The 21,763-nt window shown below is 44.3% G+C and overlaps 2 protein-coding genes across 12 annotated transcripts in view; one reads left to right on the forward strand and one right to left on the reverse strand.

The window, feature by feature from the left end:
- STT3B (STT3 oligosaccharyltransferase complex catalytic subunit B) overlaps positions 1-4,436 on the forward strand; it is a 75,336-nt gene extending 70,900 nt beyond the window's left edge. For all 5 annotated transcript variants that reach the window (XM_085892335.1, XM_085892336.1, XM_085892338.1 and 2 more), the window contains 2 exons: positions 3,046-3,249; positions 3,381-4,436. In XM_085892335.1, coding sequence (XP_085748461.1) covers positions 3,046-3,249; positions 3,381-3,455 — 279 coding nt within the window. In that variant the 3' untranslated portion in view covers positions 3,456-4,436. The remainder of the gene's footprint in view (positions 1-3,045; positions 3,250-3,380) is intronic.
- Positions 4,057-21,763, reverse strand: part of LMLN (leishmanolysin like peptidase) — a 78,166-nt gene continuing 60,459 nt past the window's right edge. For 6 of the 7 annotated variants that reach the window (XM_085892340.1, XM_085892342.1, XM_085892341.1 and 3 more), the window contains 7 exons: positions 11,574-11,684; positions 11,331-11,463; positions 10,792-10,945; positions 6,998-7,122; positions 6,621-6,843; positions 5,926-6,049; positions 4,057-4,714 (listed from right to left, as the gene is read on the reverse strand). In XM_085892340.1, the coding sequence (XP_085748466.1) occupies positions 4,573-4,714; positions 5,926-6,049; positions 6,621-6,843; positions 6,998-7,122; positions 10,792-10,945; positions 11,331-11,463; positions 11,574-11,684 (1,012 nt within the window). In that variant the 3' untranslated portion in view covers positions 4,057-4,572. The remainder of the gene's footprint in view (positions 4,715-5,925; positions 6,050-6,620; positions 6,844-6,997; positions 7,123-10,791; positions 10,946-11,330; positions 11,464-11,573; positions 11,685-21,763) is intronic. The other variant, XM_085892343.1, reaches the window with a different exon arrangement.

Genomic DNA, 21,763 nt, shown 5'->3' on the forward strand with positions numbered 1-21,763 from the left:
CTTGGCGGCCATCTTGGATTTTCAAATGGCCAATCAGGCAGATTTTATTAGAATCCCCTGGAGAACAAATGTGCCAAATTTGATGCTTGTATCATCATTTGCACGATTCCTCTCAAAAATTGCTGTTATCTGCCCCACTAAAAAGGAGTCATTCTGCTGTGCTTGTGTCACTGTGCACCACAATGAGCATGGAGAATTGTCTGAGGAGGTCAAGGAAGATTGCAGCCAAGCATGGACAATCTCAAGGCTACAAGTCCATCTCCAGAGACATTGATGTTCCTGTGTCCACTATACGCAATGTTATCAGGAAGTTTAAGGCCCATGGTACTGCAACCAACCTCCCTGGACGTGGCCACAAGAGAAAACTTGATCGAAGATTGCAGTGAAGGATTGTTCGAATGGTAGAGAAAGCACCTCGATGAACTGCTAAACAGATTCAAGCTGACCTTCAGACACAAGGTATGACAGTTTCAACTCGCACCATCTGTTGCCAACTCGATGAAAGGGGATTCTATGGTAGGAGACCCAGGAGGACCCCACTGTGAAGAGACATAAGAAATCCCGACTCGTTTGCCAAAACACACCTGAACAAGCAAAAATCCTTCAAGGAGACTGTCCTGTGGACAGATGAGACCAAATTCTATATCTATATATGTTCAACCCAGTGTCATAAAGCTGGTTCTCTGTTGAAGGTCATGGGTCTTGCAGCAGGACAATGATCCCAAACACACTTCAAAAATCACCCAGGAATGGTTCAAGACAAAACACTGGACTGTTCTGAAGTGGCCAGCAATGAGTCCAGATCTAAATGCCATTGAATACCTGTGGCGAGATCTGAAAGCAGCAGTTGGGAGAAGGCACCCTTCAAATCTGTGAGAACTGGAGCAGTTGGCACAAAAGAAGAGTGGGCCAACCTGCTAGTAGAGAGGTGTAGGAAGCTCATTCATGGCAATAGGAAGCGCTTAACTGTAGTTATTTTGTCCAAAGGCTGTGCTACCAAATATTAAGTCTCGGGTGTCAATAATTTTGTCAATACCATTTCTGTCTATCTCCTGATTTAAAAGGATATATTAAGTTCTGAATCAAAAACAAAAGTTCTGTTGTATTAACAGAGAAATAAAGAATTGTGGAGACAAAGTACTTTTATTAATTTCAATTTATTTTTGGAGAAAATTATAAGTTATTTGAAACAAAGTGCAAAGGTGCCAATATTTTTGGCCACGACTGTATGCCAATGACAGTGAAGCAGAAGACAAAAGTGGTGGCTCTGGTATGAGACTAAATCATATGTTGACACCCGCTAGAGGTTCTGCCGGGAATATGACCTCAGAACACGTGATGGACCCACAAATTGTGCCATTCAACGTATTGTGAAACATTTTGAGCACAAGGGTACAGTGTACAACCAGACCAAGGGTACCAGTGACAGGCCACCATCAGTAACCAAGAGCCAAGCCAACATCGATGCCATGCGGGATTCTGCAGTGGACAGTCTCAAGAAGTCCCGGGAGCTCGGCATCAAACTAACATCAGTCTGGCATATCCTCACAAAGGAACTGAAGCTTTTCCCATAAATCATCTCTATTAGGCATAAACTGTGTCAAGATGACATCTCTCGTCCAAAGGCAGAACCTAGTAACTCACTTCTAATTGATTTTGAGAAAACAAAGAAAAACTGCTTTTATATATATTAAAGCCGTATCCATTCGAGAAGATTTGATTATTCCTTTACAGAAGTTAGAGCGCTGCCATTTCGATGTCATGTGACTAAAGCGTGGCATCAGATGGGTCCATTGAGATACTAGGTTTTTTGTGGTATTTACCGAATTCTGTAGGAGTTGCTAGGTCCTGCCATGAGCGTACAAGCTTGCGTAGGGAACAAATTACAATAACTTATACACTAACATGAAGCCTATAACCTAGTAACTCCAAAATTAGTATTAGCTCAGTTTTTATCAAAAAATGAGTTACTAGGTTTTGCCTTTGGATGGGAGACATGAGGAGACTTGATATGTGCAATTGGCTCAGTAATAGGATGGAGCAGTACTCAAATTGGATCAACCTGATCTGGTTCAGTGATGAAGCCCATTTCCACTTGAACAGTGCCATCAACAACATTTTCTGGCAGGTGTCTACATATGATTTAATCTCATACCAAAGAGCCACCACCTTTGTCTTCTGCTTCACTGGCAATGGCATAGATGAGCTATGGAGCTAGAAATCTCAGGCAACAAATACCACGGTAACACCACCAAACCCTGAAAAGGAAAACGAAATCGGTCAAAAAACAAAGAAATGGCAGGAAGTCAGTTGTATCAATCTTTTTAAATGTGTGCGTACGTGCGTGCATGCACCTGGTGTTGGCTTAATGGTTTGGGTGATAGGCCTGTAATCCTAGGGTTCTGAGTTCCAATCCCACTTTGCTATCAAGTTAATACCAGGTGAGGTTGATTCTGCCTGTCATCCTTCTGAGGTCAGCAAAATGAGTGCCAGCATGCTGGTATACTTTGTCAGAGTGGCGACCCATCCAGGATTGTGCCCAATAGCCAAGGAGACTGCTTAAGTAGCAGCACCAACGCTCTGCACGGAGTATGATCCCAATGGATGGATTTACATATATTTGTAGTTGATGCTCAGACGTTGGATGTCTCTATTTTCAAAGTTGGTGTACACCACATATTTAGCTCTGCCACTGAAGGAATGTTTTGATTTATTGGTAGCCTTCCAAGAGATAACAGCAATTCAGTGAAGAAGGTGGAAGTTGCTCAAGAGATTGAATAAATTCAAGAATAACATACTTGATACAAATTTTGTTTTTCAGTATCTGTTAGTCTCATGTAGTCGGCACAAAATCTGTTGGAAAATAACATCAAATTTCACGTGTGCGTGTGATCCTATGATGCGGATTTTATTATTGCTTAAAGAATGTTTTTTTTTACCGATGTGTTGGAAAGTGATGATTGGAGGTGCCATCTTTGTGCTGCGTGACAAATTTGGTCATGTCATAAGTCGTCACTCCCTTTAATTGAAGTTGTACCATTACAGCTGGACTTCAGAACTCCCCCTGGCTTTGATCGGACACGGAATGCCGAGATCGGGAACAAGGACATCCGACTGAGTCACTTAGAGGAGGCCTTTACGTCAGAGCACTGGCTTGTGCGAATATACCGCGTACGGCGTCCAGGAAACCGGCAGGGTCTTTCCCGACCAGGAATCATTCCTGCCCAGCAGCCGCGCTCATCCAGCAAGGTTAACATCACTGAGATCACTTTTTTTTTGTATTACAATGTGAGTGTTGAGATGTAAACTTTCCCTTTGGAGAAAAAAATTTAACTAACATGGAAGTTGATTTTAACATTTTATTTTTTTTGTTCTGGCAGACAATCAAGCGGAAGAGGGGTCAAATAAAGAACAAGCTGATCATGAAGAAAGGAAAAAAGCGGCAAAAGAGCTAACGGTATAAGTACTGTTTGCACAAATGCCAAAAATCAAAAAAAAAAGGATGGACTTGACTCTGCGTGTTGGCTGAAAAGAAGGAAATTTTGGGTCACAATGGTTTGGGAAGTGGATATGTCTGAGATTTGGATACTTTTTTTTTTAATTCTATTTTATTTTTCTCCTAAGATAATGGTGCAAATCATTCCCTGGACATGCACTTGTTATTGAAGGACTCATTTGCAAACCCTAACATTTTTTTTTAAACTCCATGGCATCTGCTTAGAGCAACTGTTGCACCTTAGTTGTGTGGGAATCTGCTGGATGTGAGACTGGGCATTTTTTTTTGTTTGTTTTAGATCTAAGATAAAAATAAAAAATAATGTCTAGTTTCACTTGAAACTTTTTACACTCATGTGAAAGGTGAACACAGCGAAACAGCTGTCCTAATGAAAAATAAAACTTGAAATTAAGTTTCAGGAATTCATCCTTAACATAAATCGACCTTTGGCAGTCTTGACTATGATCCTGGGTGTAACTTTACTGACTTTGAGGTTTATAAGAAATGCTTTGCATTCTTCAGTTTGAAAGACCATTTTCCTTGTTTTTTTTAAAAAAAAAAAATAAGGAAACAAATCAGTTGTGCAAAATGACCATTGTTTGCAAATAATTTGATTGGTTTGTTACACTTTTCGACCCTGTGCTCGTCTAAAATTGGAATAGGGTAATAGGAGATAAATGTCAAAGCACAATTTAGTTTTAACTTGCATGACATTTCATGGAGTGAAATGGTAATTTGAGATCGGAATGATGAATGATTCATGCTGCCTTGTGGCATTGCTGCTGCGCTTAAGGTCCTGTTGAGGACTTGAATTTTTGGCAGGCAAAAACTGCCAGGAGTTTAATTTTTGTGGGGGAAATGGGGTTGGGGAGGTTTAGATAAAGCCTGTAAACTTGGAAAAGTGATGTAAAAAAAAATAAAAATAAAGTGCTTCTTGTTACGAGTTGTCAAACATTCATTTACCATCCACTTTAAATCATAAATAAATTAAGGACAAAGTTTGAAAAAGCAGTCTCATAGTAAGTGATTTTATAAAGGTTTACAAGAGTCCTTGCTTTTTCGTGCCTGAAACTGGTTCATTTGCAGCAGCACCTCCAGTGTTGGCCTGGCATTAGCCCCCTGCCCAAAGCAGCAGCACGAAAAGAAAGATCCTTTGCAGAGCTTTGAACGTTACACTGTGAATGGTTACCTGCATTGCTGGGCTTCCTGAGCATGGCTCTGTGGAAAGAATGAAAGTTTTACCAGTTATGAGGTGCTTTGTGTTCCATACTTTCATAAGAGGTAAAACATCATTCGATATGAACCATCCAGTCATTAAAATAAGTGTTCAATGAAATATTTTTTTTTCCCCCCATTTCTATTCAAATCTGTAGAAGGCTCTGAGTTAATCTTATACAATCACGTGGGTTGTAACATGCTGATTCATATTGGGGTCCCCAGGTGACAATCTCAGATTTTGATGAAATAAAAAAATATATATATAAAATGACAATACATATTGGAATTTACGTTTATTATGGGAGGCTCATATCTTGCCACTTGATAAAGGTTTTGAATAGACACTTTTAACCCTGGCTAACTTTAACCCAACCTTTCAGAATTATGCCCTCAGAACTTTATCTTTTGCCATTAAAGTTACAGGCATATCAAAATGGACTGTGATTTGAATTTAAGGATTTTGGGGTTCATCCATTACCCACTAGTCACAGAAATTTCATTTTATAGAACTGACATTTTGGTATTTCCCCAACAAGCATGAAGCAAATTGTAAATTTATAGCTGGGGTCAAAAAATAGATCTAAAAGAAGAAAAAAAAAACGCATATATTCGCTGCCTAGCCCATTGTTCCATAAAATATATATATTTGGACAATTTACTGTACTGTACTGTCTTACCTTTTGTATCATCATAATACGAGAATTTCCCAAGAATAAGAGTGCGATTGTTTCAGTGAAAATGTAGAACAACACCCGGAAGTATGTTTTTATGTTGAACTGTAAAATATTTGAAACCAATTTTTTTTTTTAAACTGGGATGCAAACCTTAAAGGTCGATGTCAAAAATGAAGATCATTGGGATCGACTTAAGGCCGTTATCTATCTATATTCCAAGCTCACTCACTTCACAGTTGTTTTATGAGATAGTAGACAGTTGGCCTTCCATTCATGCATGTCATCACTAAGATGACACATTTGACGAACTTTACCACTGGGGGTAGGTATATCTTGCACGTAGGCTTGGTGCCAAGCCTAAAGATTTAGTCTTGATGCCAAGCCAGAAGATTTGACGGACAGTCCCTAAAAGCTTGTCCTTATGTGGGAGTGACCACCATGTGGAGCAACTGTGCCAAGGTGATGTCCGGCAAAAGATGCCTGTGCAAATAAATGCCAGGAATTTGGAATTTGACCAAGATGCTGGTGATAACTCACCCATTCTTCATGAAAGACACCATGGATTTTTTTTCACGTGCACCAACACCCCAAGTGTTGGTGGATAGGTCCTCCGGCTTGATGGCCATCTGATGGACGATACCACATACATTGACGTACCGCCCTGCATGTGAAACAAATACAAGAATTTATAGCTGGGTTGAGATTCAAACCCAAGCTAAACTGCTCAAAGGTAAATGAGTGCACATGCCTCTAAGCTTTTCTGCCAGCCATAGACCATTATCTCTCTCTCTCAACTAAATTTTGTAACTGTGGGATTAATTGTTTTCCTGGTACAGATGACAAAATTCATTGGAATAATAATAATAATCAGAAAAATAACAATGGGTCATTACATTTGGAGATGAGTCCCAATAAAAAATTATTCCATCATTCCACAACACAATGCCTTTATCATTTGCAACTAAGGAAATGGCATTGATAAAAGTCTCATTTCTCTTAAAACTGTGAATCAAATGTCAATCGACTACAGGCAGTTAATTGCATTAACTTTTCATAACAATGCGAGTACGAAAGCAGCACGATGCAAACTGGCAAAATTGACATTCCCACTGTCCTCACGTTGCTGTTATGGTTGAAGTAGGTCTAAAATAAAGCCATATGCGATGTTTATTCAGCATTCATAGTTTGCTTTCAAAGAGAATGAACCATTCTTTATCATGTTGGACACTAACCTGCATCCCATGGATGGAGCGCAAAAGATGTGCTATTCCAATTGTTGACGTTGGGTTCTGATGGACAGTTAGAGCAAATTGCATCGCAAAGAGGGCATATAAGAGATCCACTCCTTGATGCAGCACCAGTCCCCAAGTTCACTGCCACACGCTGCCCATCATAGTGGCAGGGGTAGGAATGGCCACCCAACCAGATTGCAAGTCCCTCAGGAGAACATGACACCTGACGAAGACAAATGTGCAGTGTCCTTATAATCGACCTTGTTGAGGAGTGATGAGTTGTGATGGGCAAAAATCAACAGCATCTACAATTTTGTTTTACCGGGTGTATGTTTGTGTACATTAGTGTGGCTGTACAAGCTTGTACTATTATGTACCTGGTAGCAGCCAACCCCCCAAAGAGCTTGTTGAGAGCTGGTCCAACACCTCCCAGGTGGAGCCTCCTGCCTCAGGCAAAAATATCCATTTCCATACTCTTTGTGTACCTCGTTCTGTGATGAATCTGCATTCGAGAAGATTTTAGCAAGGTGATATAAACTCGGTTTTTACAGCAGGCTTACTTGCCCTTTTCACTTTTCCGATCATTCACTCTTCCTAACTCAGTATTTCTCCTTAATATCCACCATCGGAACCACAGTTTATTGTTTTTTTTTTTACCCTCACTAATCCAAATCCAATTTTCCTTTCCATTCATGTGAACTCTTCTTTTTTTTTCACAATAAATCCAATTTAAAATAGTTACCTCTGCCACCAAAGGTGGATGGAGGTTAGGTTTTTCACCCCCTTTTCTCCTATCTATCTGTCTGTCTGTGAGCAGGATATCTCAAAGTAATGGACGAATTTGGATGAAACTTGGTTGACAATAGAGTGTGTGACAAGGACGAATTGATTCAACTTTGGTGAAGATCCAGATACGAGAATTTTTACGTGATTTTTCACCATTGAGAGATGGGGCCAAAAATGATATTGTTATGGTTTTGGAAAACTAACCACATGGGGAGAGCATATATGGACACGGAGGTGACCTGAGGATCGATTAATTATTGGTTCACGAGCACCAGCCAGAGTGACCACTATATTCGTTATCTCTGTGTGTCTGTGTGTCTCTGACCAGAGCATAACTGTGTGCACTTTGATCCGATCTTTATGAAACTTGGTTATGTGTTCGATATCAATGTCTAGTTGTATTCTCCTGGATGAGGGTGTGTTACGCCCATTGTGGGTGGAGCCACGCCCAAAAAAATAGCCATTTTTATGGGGTAGTCGGATTAAAAATCTATCTTCTCCGAGGGAATTGATTGAATGGAATGGGTTCTTCGGTATTTGAATAGCAAAATTAATTATCTAAAACTTGTCAGAGTTTTCATTTTCGTGTCAAGGTCACAAGGTCAAAAACTTAGAAAATTGCGAATTTTGACATAAAAATCATACGACTGGCCAAAATTTGAGAGCTCGGATGACAATATTTTTTATGCATAACCTTGAGGTCATTCCCCACCTAAAGTCTTGAAACCATTTTGCTCTATCTCGAACACCTTGCCTGTGGCGTCCCCTTCAAGTTTGTTTTTACGCTGATTTCATCAAAGTATGAATAATAATCCGAGGAGTGTGAAATGCCATATAGCCTATATGACGTTATATTGTTCCTGGAATGTTCCAGAGGAAGTTTTGCACCAAAGGTCATAATCCTTGACCTTTGAACTTTAAAGGTCAAATTTTCAAAGTTGTGGGAATCGAACCGGGTTTTTGACCTTCTTCGATGAACTAACTCCAATAAGCTATAGCACATATCCTGTTTCCTTATTTTAATGTCCACAACATTGTTTTATGACCTTTAAAGGTTGTGCAAAGGTCAAATTTTGAAAGTTGTTGAACGAAACCGGGTTTTCGACATTTTGCAGCTAATAACCCGTCACCCGTACCGCATCATGTTGATCATTTTTATAACTTGGTCAAACATGATCACATTGTCTCATCCTTGACTTCTGAAACAACCTACATCGTCAAATACAGCTCGTGAACCATTGTCGCCTTCAGACTTGTTTCATTAGTCTTTGTATAGAGAGTCCTTGTCAACGGGCTGTTCGGGGGCATGCGTCGGATAGACTGTATTTTTCAGGTGTAATGTCTCCCCCCCCCCCCCGTTACTTTCAATCATCCTTTTCCCCATCAGTCCGTTACCCCCCTCCTCTGCTCATTTCAACAGTCCAGTCCCTCCTTCATCCCATCAGTCTTGCCTTCGGCCCCGCGGCTGTTCAGTTGTCCCTCAGTCCAGCGGAATTCCTCTCCGTGTTCCCTCCATTCGCACATTGCTTAATTGGTTAACCTATCGGGTACTCTCAGATGCATGTTCATGATGCTTGTTGCTCGTCGTGGCCTGCGACGCTTCTCCACGTGGTGCATTGCAGGGCTGTATGAGTGGGCGTTTTGCATGTGTGGCGGGGTGAGGGGTGCTGGTGGCTTCCGTCGAGGCTTTGGCCGGGTAAATGGTCGGGCTGGGGGCTTCATTGAAAGTTCCCACAGAATGTGTGGCAATTTCTGCAAGTGACGTCGTGGACCCGCCCCATTGGCTGTGGACCAATGGGTGAGAGAGGAGGCTTGTGGGAGGAGGGAAGAGCTGATGTGAGGAAGGAGAGGCCATAACGAAAAGCAACATAATTTGCCTACCAGCCTGGTGTTGGCTCAGTGGTTAGGGTGGCGGCTTGGGATCGGAGGGTCCTGAGTTCAAGCCCCGTCGGCTGCTGAATTAATACACCAGGGGGTTTATTCAGCCTGTCATCCTTCTGAGGTCAGCAAAATGAGTACCACTTCCAGTGTGTGTACTGGTAGAGGGGCACTGCATCAGCGACAGTCGCGCTTCAAGAAATGATAGCTACCCCAGCAGCCAAGCTGCCATACGACCACCACCATCACCACCATTTGCCGACCAGCGAACATCCGTGCCTTGAAGGAGGTTTATGATCGTGAGAGAAGCAGAAGGCAGAAGTGAATGAAGACAGGCTCACACGAACAGGGACAAAAAGAGCTCCTGAGCAGATGGCTCAGAACAGAAATGGCTGAGAGAAGCAGAAAGGCAGGAGTGAACGGGACAAGCTCGCATAAGCAGAAGACTCAAAGAATGACAAAGCTCGTCAGGGAAGGAACAAAAGTGTGAGAGAGAAAATAAAGGAAGGTTTCACGAGCAGTTGGTGTCGAGCTTCTGTGGAAAAAGAACGCTCCTTCCACGAGCGTCATACTACCCTCTCGATCATGTCAGCCACAAAGGACAACGAGGGAGAACAGCAGCAACCTCATCGACAGGGCCTGAGGTGGAAGAATCTGAGGCAGAGGAGGGCGAGTCACCCATATAGCTCGCATATCTAGGGTGCTGGAGAGAACTCGCCGACTGAGTCTGGGCACCTAATGGACGTGGCTGCATGTCCCCATACATTTTCCTCTGCATTCTCGTGTATATTTGGGCTGTGTGAGGTGAGGGAGAGAGGAAAAGGCTGCTTTTTCTTTTCTCCATACATTACTTTTATTTTATTTTCAAGTCCTTGTTTTATTCTTCTCCCCTGAGTGAATGATGGCTCAGTCTTTTGTGTAAGATTTAATAAGAATACATGGTTTGGTTAAGTCTGCTCTTATGTGCCTCTTTGCTTTCTTGCTTATAAATACTTGCTTTTAAATGATTGCTTGTATGTTTGTAATATAAAATTATTTGTTGTTATTTCCAATCTGTCTCGGTTGTCTTTATTGGTCCGACATAGTGAGACGGGAAATTGTACTGGCCGTCCACAGGTAAGGTGTCACGCGAAGTAGTGTAACCCTTCCCGGATTGGCCGTGCCAATCGGCGTTCGTGGTTGCCCAGCAACCTGCCAGTGCGCAGAGTTATCTGTGCCCGGCGACCTCAAGACCGGGCGTTCGGGAGGGACTCGAGTGCTCCCCCTCGTGGCAGGCCTCGAACCCCGGATCCATGACAATATACAGCACGATATTTCAAAAAGTTGTGGATGGGTTCTGACAAAACTTGGTGGACGAGTTGGGTAGGTGACAAGAACAAGCCAATTCGATGTTGGTTCAGGTCCGGATGCAGATCCGGCCTATTACTGGGATACAAAACGTAAACTGTTCAGCCTGGTGGAGGTATGCGCTCTACCAAGTGCTGTTCTAGTTTTTTGTAACCCTTACCAGGCTGGTTCTCCACATTGGTGCAGTCTATCTCGTGCTGCTTCTCGGTGTCCTCATGGATCTCCTGGCCAAACGGACAAAAATCGGCAAGTTCCACTCCACCACCAACTCTCGCAGCATTTTCTGCTGACAGCCACGGCATGACTTCAAAATACTGGGTAAGGGCCATTTGGAGAGAAACAAAGGACATCTGCTGTGCAGTCTTTCATATTGCCTGATGTTATATTCCTTGACAATGTCCCTATGGGTGCATTCCTCTTGTGGTTAAAGTTAAGAGTGCATTCGCAGAGGTAGGAGTAAAATATGAGGAATACAAGGTGAGTGTAGGGAGAGTTCAGAAAGATTACTTCATTGGTTTTGTCTCAGGAAAGAAGAATAAAGAAGCTCAGTTCCTTTTTTCTTGAGATGGCATAAGCTTAACATCCTAAACCAACTCAACTGGTCCATGTAGTAGTTGGTTGCAATGCAATTTAGCTTAATAGCCCTATTTTCTTTGTCCCTCTTCTTAGCAATGCGTTTACTGATGAGGTCAGTTTTACCTGGTACTCGTGCGGTAGGGGCGCTGGATGGCGGCGGAGATTGCATCGGGTTACACTTGCATGATGAGCGCCGCATGTGAGCTGACGAGAGGAGACATGTGGAGAGATGCAGAATGGCCATGCATCCAACCCACTGGCAAACACAAATTCGGCATCTAAAGTGATGAGACTGATCCTTTTGTACTTTTACCTTCATGTTACATCTTTAACCAGCTTCGAATGTAAGTTCTGACATATTCTTACCGGTGATGTCTATCTTTCACCCACTCCAGGCAGCTTCCTTGTGCAAACAAGCAGCCCAATTGGAATCCCCAGCTTAGCTTTTGTGCCATGCTGTAGTCTGCCCAGTACCAGCTGGGAGGATAACATACCATAAGCACCATGATTTAGCACTGTTTGCTCAGCATTGCCTCCAATACTAACATAATCACCACCATTAAAGTACTTATGACTACAACGTTCAATATCAGCATTCACAACATCAACCACCACACACATCACCTCAAAATTACAATTTGACCTTATTGGTGCCAGAATACAGACCCAACATCCGACTAATTACCAACCTTCAAATTCCAGATAACGCAATGGAAACATTAAATTAATTATTTCCAAATGGATAGAAAATCCTTTGGAAAGAACAAAAACAAGAACAACCTCACAAATACCATCATCCATCACTTGTGTTGTTATAAACGACCATTTCCTATTATAAGCCTGGTGTTGGTGTCATGATTAAGGTGGCTGACTTAATATTGTTGTGGTTACCAAATTCGCAAACCACCATTCAGGTCCCTTAGGTGAGATATCTCGGCAAGTATATGTGTAGTTAGGCCCAAACCCGTTGTCTAGTGGGAATACATGTCATTTATGCGTGCTGCGACTCTTCAGGATAGCCGTTTTTCTTTTACTATCTTTAATTTGGACCAACCGCCATTGTTACCACCACCAACCACCACATCAACCACCCACCGCGGCGCCGCTTCACGTCACACCTCGCAACCGTCGCATCGCCACCGTTCTTGCGCCGCTTGTGGGTACCGGTGTTGGACTCGTGCAGGGCGCGCGCCGAACAGCGTGTACAAAACCACGGATTTTCCACTTCAAAAACTGATCAAAAACGACACACGCCCACTTTTGTTCCGTCCAATCGGTGAGCGAGGGGCGATTTGGCCCCGCCCCCAGGGCGTTGGAGGGCGATCGATATATGCAAATTTATGGATCAAAAAGCATTCACGCCCACTTTTTCTCGGGCCAATGGGGAGCGAGGTGAAAGGTCGAAGGGAGGGGGTCAAAGATGAGAGAGCGAAGCCACGGGGCTGATATAAGCGACCGCGTTCGTCAGTCAAATAAAGAGAGAGTTAAGACTTCGCGGGCGGTGGAGTTGGGAAGAAGAAGCAAGAAGGAGTTGGTCGTCGTCGTGTGCGTTGGAGTCGGAGCAAAAGGGGACGGAGCTGTGGAGAGGCGGCGAGGGCAGACGAGGGGTGCTCGCGTCGTGCAGGGAGCTGCACATCAGGGAGGCCGACGGCGCGACCTGGCCGAGGTGGAGACGCTCGTCGCGGGACTCGAGGCAGAGTGGAAATCCTCTATACCCCGAGCATCAGCAACCCCCTCCTGTTTCCCCCCGCGCTGAGATAGTGCGACCAAGGGGGCCCCTTTCCCACCCCCTACCAGACACTGCCCGCGAGGCCCGCGGAGTTGAGGCACCATCGCCGCTCCGCGTCTCATCACCAGACGGGTAGGCCCGACCCGGTCTCGGTCTCAGGCCCGCCTCATCTTTGAGGGTGTTCTTTTCCTTTGCTTTGAGTGTGTGTGTTGTCGGCGCCGTCTGTGAAGTAAAATTGTATAAGTGTTGCCGTGTGCTCGCGTAATCGGTATTAGATCTGCATTGTCGCATTTGCTTTTTGTGTAAAATTGCATTGTGTTTCTTTTCCTTTTCTGTGTGCTTTTGGTGGAATTGAATATGTGTGCTTTCCGTTCATCGCGAATAAATGTGCTTTGTGTTGAACTGTTTCCCGCTTCGCTTCGTCATTTCTTTCATTGAATCCTCATCTTGCTTCACGTAAAGGGTTGGTAGTGGGCTGAATACGCCCGATAATTAATCGAACCGTCGAGGCCGACGATAACACCGCTCGGTTATCCCGATAGTACGGAACGGGTCGCTTAAGTGGCCCGTGTCCGAAGTCGTCCTGCGGCGAGGTGCGATCGCCCGGTCTACCCTCCGTGTGGGTACTTAGGTAGGTCGAATTTGGCGAGCAACCCTATCCCACGCGGGGGCCGATTGGCTCGATCGCGGTGAGACCGAAAGGTCCACCCGTGACTGGTTCCCGGCGTTAGTCCTTGAGGGTCACGACTGGATTGTCCGTCCGGTGGGCGACGTGCCGCGATTCGAGTTACGTGGCCGTCCGCACGCCGGCGGGCGCGAATCCGCAACAATATATTAGGGTCTTGAGTTTGAGCCCCTGTAGTCCAATTAAATAACAGCAGGTGGGATGTTTCAGCCTGTTATCTTTCCGAGGCCGGCAAAATGAGTACCAACTTGCTGGAAACGGGCACTGCATCAGCGGCCCAGCCACGCTGCCAGCAATGATGCATCCAGCAGCCACAAGCTGCATATGAAATAATGATTTCCCATTTGAAGTGCTTTTCTCTTTTAACAAAATTATTATTTACAGCTCAGGCTGTTTCTGTAATTTTGAGAAACTCGAGTCAAATTAACCTGTTTTTGTGATGCAACAAAACCTATATTGGATGAGCCAGTGATCTTGCTCTTGCCTGCCTTAATATGAAAAACAGTTTGTCAAAAGTCATTTTTAAGAGGAAAAGCTTTCTTAATCGTCTTATTGACTCCAATCGGCCGAACCATGCGCATTCATTGCACAGATTCTACGCTTGTGTCTGTGACCGAACCCACGAGACATATTGATATATATGTAATCCGGCTACTCGAAGGCTTGGGTTGGAGGATCGCTTGATAACCAGGGCTCTGCACTGGGCCGCGCTATGAGAGGGTGTAGGGCAGCCCGGAATCATAGTGAAACCCAATCCTTATCTCTGTGTCGTAAGAGGCGACCAGGGTTGCGTCAGGAAGGGCATCCAGGGTAAAACCTGTGCCAAATCAGTATGTGGATCATAACGGATGATCCGCTGTGGCGACCCCTAACGGGAGCAGCTGAAATATATATATATATATATATATATATATATATATATATATATATATATATATATATATATATATATATATACACTGTTGCGGTATTCGCGCCCGCCGGCGTGCTGACGGCCACGTAACTCGAATCGCGGCACGTCGCCCACCGGACGGACAATCCAGTCGTGACCCTCTCGGACTAACGCCGGGAACCAGTCACGGGTGGACCCTTCGGTCTCACCGCGATCGAGCCAATCAGCCCCCGCGTGGGATAGGGTTGCTCGCCAAATTCGACCTACCTAAGTACCCACGCGGAGGGTAGACCGGGCGATCGCACCTCGCCGCAGGTCGACTTCGGACACGGGCCACTTAAGCGACCCGTTCCGTACTATCAGAATAACCGAGCGGTGTTATCGTCGACCTCGACGGTTCGATTAATTATCGGGCGTATTCAGCCCACTACCAACCCTTTACGTGAAGCAAGATGGGGATTCAATGGAGGAAAAGACGAAGCGAAGCGGGAAACAGTTCAACACAAAAGCACATTTATTCGCGGCACACGGGAAGCACACAAATACAATTCCACCAAATGCACACAAAAAAAAGAAAACACAATTCCATTTACACAAAAAGCAAATATAAAAGTGAAAACACAGTGCAGAGCTAATACCGACTACCGAGCACACGGCAACACTTATACAATTCTACTTCACAGACGGCGCCGACAACACATACCCAAAACCAAGGAAAAGAAATACCCCCAAGGATGAGGCGGGCCTGAGGCCGAGACCGGGTCGCGCCTACCCGTCTGGTGATGAGACGCGGAGCGGCGATGGCGCCTCACTCCGCGGGCCTCGCGGACAGTGTCTGGCAGGGGGTGGGAAAGGGGCCCCCTTGGTCGCACTATCTCAGCGCGGGGGGAAACAGGAGGGGGTTGCTGATGCTCGGGGTATAGAGGATCTTTATTATCCCTGGTGTGCGTCTCCACCTCGGCCAGGTCGCGCTGCCGGCCTTCCTCGGGCGTGCAGCTCCCGGCACCGTCGCGAGCACCCCCTCGTCTGCCTTCGCCGCTGCCGCCTCTCCGCCTCTGGACTCTCCACCCTGGACTCTTCTTTGGGCTCTCCTCGTTCGACTCTCTTCAGCTTCTCCAGCTACTGCAGGCTTCGGGCTCCAGACTTCCACAAAGCTCTGACTGACGAACACGGTCCTTTTATCCCCCCGTAGCTTCGCCTTTGACCCCCTCCCTTTGACCTTTCACCTCGCTCCCCATTGGCCCGAGAAAAAGTGGGCATGAAGGCATTTTGATCCACAAATTTGCATATATCGATCGTTCTGGAGGCGGGGCCAAATCGCCCCTCGCTCACCGATTGGACGGCAAAAAGTGGGCGTGTGTCGTTTTTGATCCGTTTTTGAAGCACAAAATCCGTGATTTTGTACACGCTGTTCGACGTGCGCCCTGCACGAGTCCAACACCGGTACCCACAGCGGGGCAAGAACGGTGGCGATGCTACGGTTGCGAGGTGTGACGTGAAGGTCGTGGCGGTTGTGGTGAAGCGGCGTTGTGGTTGGTGGTTGATGTTGTGGTTGTGGTGGTAATCATGGCGGTTGGTCCAAAATAAAGATAGTAAAAGAAAAACGGCTATCCTGAAGAGTCGCAGCACACATGAATAACATTTATTCCCACTAGACAACGGGTTTGGACCTAACTACACATGTACTTGCCGAGATACCTCACCTAAGGGACCTGAATGGTGGTTTGCGAATTTGGTAACCACAACAATATATATATATATATATAGCCTGGTGTTGGCGCAGTGGTTAGGGCAGTGGCTTGGGACACAAAAGGTCGTGAGTTAAAGCCCCGTTGGGCCACTGAAAAAAAAAATATATATATATATATGTATATGTATATACCAAGTCGTATAACACCAGGGGGTTGACTCAGCCTGTCATCCTTCCGAGGTCGGCGAAATGAGTACCAGTGTAACTGGGCCTGGTGTATGCCCTGGTTAGAATCAGTGTACCATATCCCTGTGTGTCGTAAGAGGCGACCAGTGTTGCGTTGGGAAGGGCATCCGGCGTAAAACCTATGCCAAATCATTATGCGGATCATAACGGATGATCCGCTGTGGCAACCCCAAACCGGAGCAGCCGAGAGAAGAAGAAGATATATAAATATATATATAAAAAATATATATATATATAACTAAGCCTGGTGTTGGCGCAGTGGTTAGGGCAGTGGCTTGGGACCCAAGAGGTCCTGAGTTCAAGCCCCATTGGGCCACTGAATTTTATATATATATATATATATATATATATATATATATATATATATATATATATATATATATATATATATATATATATATATATATATATATATATATATATACCAAGTCGTATAACACCAGGGGGTTGACTCAGCCTGTCATCCTTCTGAGGTCGGCGAAATGAGTACCAGTGTAACTGGGCCCGGTGTATGCCCCGGTTGGAATAGGTGTACCATATCCCTGTGTGTCGTAAGAGGCGACCAGGGTTGCGTCGGGAAGGGCATCCGGGGTAAAAACCTATGCCAAATCATTATGCGGACAACAAAACGAATTTCCATACCGGATCGGTCGAGGCCCGGGTTACCAACCCAACGACCGCCACCGGTGGTCAGCAGGGTACCAGTGGAAATTGTGCTACTGCTGGGCGAAGGAGGAGAAGGAGACAGGGAAGGCGTCTGGAGGCAGTGGGAGAGGGGGAAGGGTGGTTCCCTCCTGCAATTCTTCTCCACCCACTCCATCCTGCCTGCACTCTCTTTTTCACTTCTCTCCCACACTCTCCGTTACTTTGGACAGTTGATCCCAAGTATTTAAACCCATTCACCTTCCCCACCTCAACTCCTTGCAACCGCACCATACCACCACCCTCCCTCTCATTTACGCACATGTACTCCATCTTACTCCTACTGACTATCATTCCCCTTCTCTCCAGTGCGTACCTCCACCTCTCAAGGCTCGCCTCAGCCTGCTCCCTACAGATCATGATGTCATCCGCGAACATCATAGTTCATCCATACATGGAGACTCTCTCCATCCATGGAGACTCCAGTCTGACCTCGTCCGTCAACCTGTCCATCACCATTGCAAACAGGAAAGGGCTCAGAGTCGATCCTTGGTGCAATCCCACTTTTACCTTAAACCGTTCCGTCATTCCTACCGCACACCTCACCGCTGTCACACTGTCCTCATACATATCCTGCACAATCCTCACATACTTCTCCACCACTCCGGACTTCCTCATACAATGCCACAACTCCTCTCTTGGCACCCTATCATAAGCTTTCTCTAAATCCACAAACACACAATGTAACTCCTTCTGGCCTTCCCTATACTTCTCCATCAACAGTCTCAAAGCAAACATCGCATCAGTGGTGCTCTTTCCTGGCATAAACCCATATTGCTGCTCACAGATCGTTACCTCTCCTCTCAACCTCGCTTCCACGACTCTTTCCCACAACTTCATGGTGTGGCTTAACAACTTTATCCCTCTGTAATTTCCACAGCTCTGCACATCACCCTTGTTCTTGAAAATCGGAACCAGTACACTTGATTTCCACTCCTCCGGCATCCTCTCACTTTCCAAGATTTTATTAAACAATCTGGTTAACAACCCCACTGCCATCTCTCCAAAGCACTTCCATGCCTCCACTGGTATGTCATCTGGGCCAACCGCCTTTCCACTTTTTATCCTCTTCATAGCAGTCCTCACTTCATCCGTACTGATCCACCCCACTTCCTGATTCACTATCTCCACCTCTTCCAACCTTCTCTCTCGTCAGCACATTCCCATTTACGTCCTTTATCACCCTTACCTGCAGCACATCCTTCCCAGATCGGTCCCTCTGTCTTGCCAATCGGTATAAATCCTTTTCCCCTTCTTTTGTATCCAACTTCTCATACAGCTCGTCATATGCCTTTTTCTTAGCCTTTGCCACCTCTCTTTGCCTTTCGCCGCCACTCCTTGTACTCCTGCCTACTTTCTTCATCTCTCTGACTATCCCACTTCTTTTTCGCCAACCCCTTCTTCCTTGTACTTTCCTGTACTTCCTCGTTCCACCACCAAGTCTGCTTATCTTCCTTCCTCTGTCCAGATGTCACACCAAGTACCTTCCTAGCTATCTCCCTCACCACTTCTGCTGTCGTTGCCCAATCATCCCACCCATCTTTACCACCATCCAACGCCTGTCTCACCTCCTCCCTAAATTTCACGCAACAGTCTTCCTCCTTCAGCTTCCACCATCTGGTCCTTGGTTCAGCCCTCACTCTCTTCCTCAACCTCACCTCCACAATCATCCTACAGACCACCAATCGATGCTGTCAAGCTACACTCTCCCCTGCCACAACCTTACAATCTCTAATCTCTTTCAGGCTGCATCTCCTGCTTAAGATGTTATCCACCTGTGTGCACTTTCCTCCACTCTTGTACGTCACCCTGTGTTCCTTAGTCTTGAAATACGTATTTACCACTGCCATTTCCATTCTTTTTGCAAACTCTACCACCAGTTGCCCTTCCACATTTCTCTTGTTGAGATCATACCTACCCATCACCTCCTCATCCTCTTTATTCCCTTCCCCAACATGCCCATTGAAATCTGCTCCAATCACCACTCTTTCATCCTTGGATACACTCTCCACCACTTCATCTAACTCACTCCAGAAATCTTCTTTATACTCCATCTCACACCCCATATGTGGGGCATATGCACTGATGACATTCATCATCACCCCTTCCATTTCCAACTTCACCCTCATCACTCGGTTAGACACTCTCCTCACCTCCAATACCCTCTTGACATAATCTTCTTTCAGGATTACCCCGACACCATTTCTCCTCCCATCCACACCATGGTAGAACAGTTTGAAAACACCTCCAATGCTCCTCGTCTTACTCCCCATCCACTTGGTCTCTTGTACACACAGTATGTCCACCTTTCGTCACTCCATCATATCAGCCAACTCTCGCCCTTTGCCAGTCATCGTCCCAACATTCAGAGTTCGAACTCTCACCATCCTGCCTGCACTGTCCAAGTGCAGGCAGGATGGAGTGGGTGGAGAAGAGTTGCAGGAGTGATTTGTGACAGAAGGGTAGCTGCAAGAGTTCAGGGGAAAGTATACAAGACGGTAGTGAGACCAGCTATGTTGTATGGTTTGGAGGCGGTGGCGCTAACAAAAAGACAGGAAGCGGAGCTGGAGGTGGCAGAGTTAAAGATGCTGCGATTCTCGTTGGGAGTGACGAGGATGGACAGGATAAGGAATGAGTATATTAGAGGGACAGCGCAGGTAGGACAGTTTGGAGACAAAGTGAGAGAGGCGAGATTGAGATGGTTTGGACATGTGCACAGGAGGGAAGTGGAGTATATCGGGAGAAGGATGCTGAAGATGGAGCCGCCAGGCAGGAGGAGAAGAGGAAGGCCAAAGAAGAGGTTCATGGATACGGTGAGGGCGGACATGCGGGTGGTTGGAGTGTCAATGGAAGATGTAGAGGATAGAGCGAAATGGAGACGGTTGATCCGCTGTGGCGACCCATAGCGGGATCAGCCGAAAGAATATATATATATATATATATATATATATATATATATATATATATATATATATATATATATATACATATACATATACATATATATATATACATATACATATATATATACATATACATATATATATACATATATATATATATACATATATATATATATACATATATATATATATATACATATATATATATATATACATATACATATATATATATATATACATATATATATATATACATATATATATATATACATATATATATATATACATATATATATATATACATATATATATATATATACATATATATATATATACATATATATATATATACATATATATATATACATATATATATATATACATATATATATATATATATATACATATATATATATATACATATATATATATATACATATATATATATATACATATATATATATATATACATATATATATATATACATATATATATATATATATATATATATATATATATATATATATATATACATATATATATATATATATGTATATGTATATGTATATATATATATGTATATGTATATATACATATACATATATATATATATACATATACATATATATATATATACATATATATATATATATATATACATATACATATATATACATATACATATACATATACATATACATATATATATATATACATATATATATATATATATATATATATATATATACATATATATATATATATATATATATATATATATATACATATATATATATATATATATACATATATATATATATATATATATATATATATATATATATATATATACATAGTTACGAATTTGCGCCCGCCGGCGTGCGAGTGACCGCGTTAACTAATAACGGCCGCTCGCCCACCGGATGGACAATTCAGTCGTGACTTCCCAGAACAACGCCGAGAACCAGTCACGGGTGTGCCGTCAAAGCACACCACGGCCCAGTCCGTATTCTATCCGCGCGCGACAGGGTCAATCGCCGAATATCGATATACCTAAGTATTCGCGTGGGTAACCTACCGAGGGGCCGTACCTCGGCACAGGCCTGTTTGGACACGAACCGCTTAGGCGGTTCGTTCCGTTCTGGGATAACCGAGCGGGTATTATCGCCAGACCCAATTCTATTTATCGGTATTCAAAAACCAACTCGTACTCCGAAAAACAATACGGCGGTTCAATGGGGGGAAATGACACGACGAACGGGGTACATTTAAATAAGCACATATACAAACAATCATGCAGGTAAGCAATGATGGAAAAACACGCATGCAGTTGTTTGTTGAAGACTGTGGGACGGGGACAAAGACACGGGCAAGGCGACAACACTACAACTGACTGGTTATTATGTACATTTACTTAACAGGTTTTACTTACGGGACTCGGCGCCACAACATTCATTCAAAGAAGAACAAGGAAAAGACCCCCTCACAGACAAGGCAGTCAGACTGGACCTCTTGGGTCTTTGTGGCGTGGGACTTGGCAGACCGAAAGAGTCCCACGAGACCGTTGCAGGTTACCTGCACCCTCGTGGTGCTTTGATGGGGCGAGTCGCGACGTCCCGTCCCCACGGCAGCTAGCGTAGCCGCGGTTGCGCACAGGCCTTGCCAAGCGGTAGGCGAGCGGTTGGCGAGCTCTCTCCGGCTCTCTCCA

Source organism: Eptatretus burgeri, chromosome 8 (assembly GCF_056783735.1).
Source record: "Eptatretus burgeri isolate ZD-2024b chromosome 8, Ebu_testis_v1, whole genome shotgun sequence".
NCBI classification, from domain to species: domain Eukaryota; kingdom Metazoa; phylum Chordata; class Myxini; order Myxiniformes; family Myxinidae; genus Eptatretus; species Eptatretus burgeri.